This window comes from Nicotiana sylvestris, chromosome 4 (genome assembly GCF_000393655.2).
Source record: "Nicotiana sylvestris chromosome 4, ASM39365v2, whole genome shotgun sequence".
NCBI classification, from domain to species: Eukaryota; Viridiplantae; Streptophyta; class Magnoliopsida; order Solanales; family Solanaceae; genus Nicotiana; species Nicotiana sylvestris.
This window is the reverse complement of record NC_091060.1, coordinates 142,954,613-142,960,364: the sequence shown is the minus strand read 5'-3', so window position 1 is coordinate 142,960,364 and position 5,752 is coordinate 142,954,613. Positions and strand designations below refer to the sequence as shown.

Sequence of the window (5,752 nt, the reverse complement as noted above, 5' to 3'; positions counted from 1 at the left end):
GCAAAGGTACAATTGCAACAAGTTCAAAATCCGCGCCAAGTGAATGCCATGGAGGGTGTCAGTATGTTAGTGAACAAAAGAAGACAAAGAGGTCAACAGAACTAAGGGAGTTCAGATCAATTTGACAATGATTGTGGTAGATTCCAAGATGATGGTTATGATGGGAAGAATGAAGAGGTGCAATACGTGAACAACTATCAAGGCCAAAGGGGCAATTCTTCCAACCAACAACAATGGAGACCCCAAGGCAATTGGGGTAATCAACAATAACAAGGCAATGGTAATTGGGGGAACAACAACCAAAATTCCAATTGGGGCAATCAGAACAATAATCAAAACAATCAGGGTAATTGGATTGACAACAACAACAATTGTGGTGGCAACAACAATCGGGGAGGTTGAAACAATAACAATCAAGAAAACAGGGGGCAAGGCTTTCAAAGGCCCCCAATGTATCAACAACCAAATAATCCACCCCCATTTTCATCCCAAGGTCCTAGTTCTTCCAATAATAATATGGGGAGAATTGAAATGATGTTTGAACAGATGATGAAAAAGAATGCGGATTCTGATGCTCAGTTGTCTTCTCACAATACTTCAATTAGAAATTTGGAGGTTCAATTAGGCCAAATTTCACTGTCCTTGAATATTCGCCCTAAGGGGGCTCTACCAAGTGATACGGTAGTAAACCCGAAGGGTGGGAACAATTATGTTATGGCGGTAACTACAAGGAGTGGACAAGGCGGTAAAGTGAATGCCTCCAAACAAAAGCAAATTTTGAGTGATGAAGTTGAGTTGTAAGAAGATGAAGTTCCTTTGGTGGTTGAAAATATGATTGATGAGAATGTGAATGAAGAAGCAAGGATTGATATTCAAGATGCCAAGGTTGAGACTCAGAATAATGTGAACCCGTCTAGGGAACACGTAATAGACATGCCAGAGTCGGTTGTGCCTAAAGCCAAGGCTCATTTGCCAAGGCCAGCTCCACCTTATCCTGAAAGGATCACAAAGCAGAAAAATGAGAATCAGTTCAAAAAGTTCATTGACATGATGAAGAGCTCATCCATTAATATACCTTTGGTGGAGGCTCTTGAACAAATGTCGGACTATGCTAAATTCATGAAGGACTTGGTGATAAAGAAAAGATCCATGGATTGTAAAACTATTAAGATGACCCACCAAGTTAGTGCAATAGTGCATTCAATGGCCCTGAAGCTTGAAGATCCTGATGCTTTAACCATTCCTTGCACTATTGGGAGTGCGGATTTTGCTAAGGCTCTATGTGATTTGGGGTCAAGTATCAATTTGATGCCCTACTCAGTTTTCAAGACTTTGGGTATTGGGCAGCCAAGGTTGACTTCCATGAGATTGCAAATGGTGGATAGAATGATGAAGAGACCATTGGGTATTATTGATGATGTGCTTGTCCGGGTGGACAAATTTATCTTACTAGCTGATTTTGTGATCTTGAATTGTGAGGTAGATTATGAAGTTCCAATTATACTGGAAAAACCTTTCCTTGCTACTGGGAAGGCCTTAGTAGATGTGGAAGCAGGGGAACTCATCTTCCAGGTGGGTGATGAGAAAATAGTTTTCATGGGTGCAAGTCAATGAAGCAGCCCAACAGTTCCGAGGTGTGCTCTTTTGTGGACCTTGTCACGGCAGTGATAGTTGATGATACAAGCGCAATGATCAATGTGGAGGATCCTCTAGAGGCTGTATTGTTGAATCTTGATGTAAAAGATGATGAAGGCCAAGTGGAGTGCGTGAATGCTTTACATGGAATGGCCTCTTACTCTTATGAGACTAGGAAACTATCTTTGGTCCTTGAGAATAAGAAGACTCCACCAACAAAACCTTCAATTGAGGAACCTCCGGTCTTGGAGTTAAAGCCGTTGCCTCCACACCTCAGGTATGAGTTCTTAGGCCCTAGTTCTACTTTGCCAGTTATTCTTTCCTCTTATCTTACTAACATGCAGGTTGATGCCACATTGGCGGTGCTTCAAAAGCATAAAAAGGAAATTGGGTAGATTTCAGCTGATATTCGGGGGATAAGCCCCGCATTCTATATGCACAAGATTATTTTTGGAAGATGATGCAAATCCCTCCTTGGAACATCAAAGGAGGTTGAATGAAGCAATGCAAGAAGTGGTGATAAAGGAGGTGATCAAGTGGTTGGATGCCGGGGTTGTGTACCCCATCTCTGATAGCTCTTGGACTTTACCAGTGCAATGTGTTCCGAAGAAATGTGGCATGACCGTGGTTGCAAATTTGCAAAATAAGTTGATTCCTACCAGAACAATCACCGGTTGGAGGGTATGCATGGACTACCGGAAGTTGAATAAAGTGACCCACAAGGATCACTTTCCATTGCCTTTTCTTGATCAGATGTTAGACCGACTTGCTGGGTGTGCCTTCTACTTTTTCTTGTATGGGTATTCTAGATACGACCAAATCTTTATTGCTCCAGAAGATCAAGAGAAGACAACATTCACTTGTCTATATGGCACCTTTGCTTTTTCTAGGATGCCTTTTGGGTTGTGTAATGCACCGGCTATATTTCAGCAGTGTATGATGGCCATTTTTACCGATACGGTGGAATATATTTTGGAGGTGTTCATGGACGACTTTAGTGTTGTGGGTGATTTATTTTAAAGCATGGTATAGAGGTGGACAAAGCAAAAATTGATGTGATTTCAAAGCTCCCTCCCCTACCTCTGTCAAGGGAGTTAGAAGTTTTCATGGGCATGCAGGGTTCTACCGGAGATTTATCAAAGACTTTTCGAAGGTAGTGAATCCCTTATGCAAGTTATTGGAAAAAGATGCCAAGTTTGTGTTCGATGAGAGATGTATGCAAGCCTTTGAACTTTTCAAGCACAAGTTGACCAGCACTCCTATCATTACCGCACCTAATTGGAGCATGCCCTTTGAGCTCATGTGTGATGCGAGAGATGTTGCAGTTGGAGTGTTTTTGGGTCAAAGAGTGAACAAAATGTTTCATCCGGTGTACTATGCGAGTAAGACAATGAATGATGCTCAAATGAACTACACGGTGATCGAGAAAGAACTTTTGGCTATTGTGTTCGCAATGGAGAAATTTCGGCCGTATCTTATGGGTTCCAAGGTCATAGTCCATACCGATCATGAAACACTCCGGTACTTGATGACGAAGAAGGATTCAAAAGCTATACTGATGCGATGGGTCTTGTTACTTCAAGAGTTTGATTTGGAGATTGTGGACTGGAAGGGTAGTGAAAACCAAGTGGCGGACCACCTGTCCCACTTGGAGGAGGAGGGGAGGCCTCGTGATGGCATAGATATCAATGATTCATTTCTTGACTAACAACTCCTTTCGGTGTCGGTAAATGGTATGCCATGGTTTGCGGACGTTGCTAATTTCCTTGTGACTGGCATAATCCCGTGTGAGCTCTCTTCTAACCAAAGGAAGAAGCTCAAACGGGATATTTAGATTTCTATTGGGATGAGTCGTACGTGTTCAAGATTTACACGGATGGTGTGATCCGAAGGTGTGTCCCAGAGGAAGAGCAATGGAGTATCTTGGAGGCTTGTCATTCCTCTCCCTATGGTGGCTATCATGGCGGGGTGAGGACGGCTTCCAAAGTTCTTGTTGTGGGTTTTATTGGCCAACGTTGTGCAAAGATGCAAGTGAACTTGTGAAAGAGGTGTGATGAATGTCAAAGAGCGGGTGGAATTTCAAAGAAAGATGAGATGCCTCTCAATACCATTCTTGAAGTTGATATTTTTGATTTATGGGGCATTGATTTTATGGTCCCGTTTGTTAGCTTGTGTGGGAACACATACATTCATGTGGCGGTTGACTATGTTTCAAAGTGGGTTGAAGTCGTGGCTTTACCCAACAATGAGGCCCAGAGTGTTGTTGTGTTTCTCAAGAAGAGCATTTTTACAAGGTTTGGCACTCCTCGTGCAATCATAAGTGAAAAGGGGTCTTATTTTTGTAATAGAGCTTTTGACAATTTGCTTGCAAAGTATGATGTCAACCACAAAGTTTCTACTCCCTATCATCCTCAAGCGAGTGGCCAAGCTGAAGTCTCAAACAGGGAAATCAAGAGTATATTGTCAAAGACGGTCAATGCAAATAGGACCGATTGATTAAAGAAGTTGGATGATGCTCTATGGGCTTATAGGACTGCTTGCAAGACTCTGATTGGTATGTTTCCGTACCGATTGGTGTTTGGGAAAGCTTGCCATCTACCGATTGAGTTAGAGAACAAGGGCATGTGGGCTTTGAGGAAGCTGAATCTTGAATAGGATAAGGCACCAAATCTTTATGTGGAGCAGCTTAATGAACTTGATGAATTCTGATTCCATGCCTACTCCAGTTCATCCTTGTACAAGGACAAGATGAAGTACTTTCATGATAAATATGCTCGTGGCAAGGAGTTCAAAATGGGTGATTTGGTTCTCTTGTTCAACTTTCGGTTACGTCTGTTTTCGGGAAAGCTTAAGTCAAAATGGAGTGGACCTTTTGAAGTGGTGTTTGTGACTTCGTTTGGTGCACTTGACTTGAAGAGCAAAAATGGTGAGGTTTTCAGAGTGAATGGGCACAGGGTCAAGCACTACCTGGGCAAGATTGATGAAAGCCACGTGGTGGCACTTCTTCATCTAAAGTTATTTGACGGTAACCTGCGTCATGCCGCGACGTTAAATCAGGCGCGTAATGGGAGGCAACCCATGTGTCTTTCTTTAGGTTTTTCTTTGATTTTCTTTGTGGTGTAGGATTTATTTTTGGAGTGACTGGTTGTGAGATGTTGTAGGATTGTATTGATGCAGTGCAGGACCACGTTGAAAATGATCACTCTTTGAAGTTTGCAATGCGGACCGCACTTCATTTTGTGCGAACTGCAAAGACCTTTGTGCGGGGGCAAGAAATCAATGCGGACCACAGAGTGATTTGTCAAAAGTGCAGAGTCTCTGAAGTTTTCCACCACGGCCGCATTGCATTTTGTGCGGTCTGCGGTGGACCACTACGGCCGCATTGGATTTCTTGCGGTCCGCAGTGGCCAATTTCCCAAGGCTTCATAGTTTTGAGCACCGCGGACCGCGGTTCCATTTTGTGTGGTCCATGGTGGGTAGGTGAGTTGGGGCCCAGGACCTTTTTCTATAAATAGGACCTGAAGCCCTCCATTTGAGCTTTTCGATCTTTTTAATCTCAGAAGCCTAAAAATCACTATTCACACTCTACATTGCACGAATTCAACTGCCTTTTCTTGATTAATCATCAGTGCATCTCATTTCTAGTAACTTTAATTCCTTTCTGGTTATTTAATTTTGCTATTTTCTTTTGACTTACAGTCTCTTAGTCTTTCTTCTTTTCTTCTCGTTTTTCTCTTAATTTAGTAGCATAGGTTAGTTAATCATGTTTAATTAGGAATAATTAGTTACAACACTGAGGCAACACCTAGGGAATCATCAATAGGTGAAAAATTTGGACTAAAAATGGACAAAACTTGAATCCTAGGTTGGTGTTGCTGCTGGGCACTCAATGCAAACCGCAATGGATTTTGTGCGGTCCGCAATACTATTTTGTGCGGACCGTAGTGGATTAAGTTCTGAAAATCGACATTTGAGGATCGTGGCCGCAATGGATTTTATGCGGTCCGCGGTGCCTCAATGTGGACTGCAATGCACTTTGTGCAGTCCGCGGTGCATAGATTCAGAGAGTGGGTAGTCTGAACCCCACCTCTGTGCGGACCACAATGGATTTTGTGCG

The 5,752-nt window shown here is 42.7% G+C and overlaps 1 protein-coding gene across 1 annotated transcript; it reads left to right on the top strand.

Annotated features, from left to right (window-relative positions):
- Positions 1-831: 831 nt before the first annotated feature.
- Positions 832-1,614, top strand: LOC138890274 (uncharacterized). The gene has a single exon (XM_070173647.1). The coding sequence runs from the start codon at positions 832-834 to the stop codon at positions 1,612-1,614; it is 783 nt and encodes a 260-aa protein (XP_070029748.1).
- Positions 1,615-5,752: the final 4,138 nt, after the last annotated feature.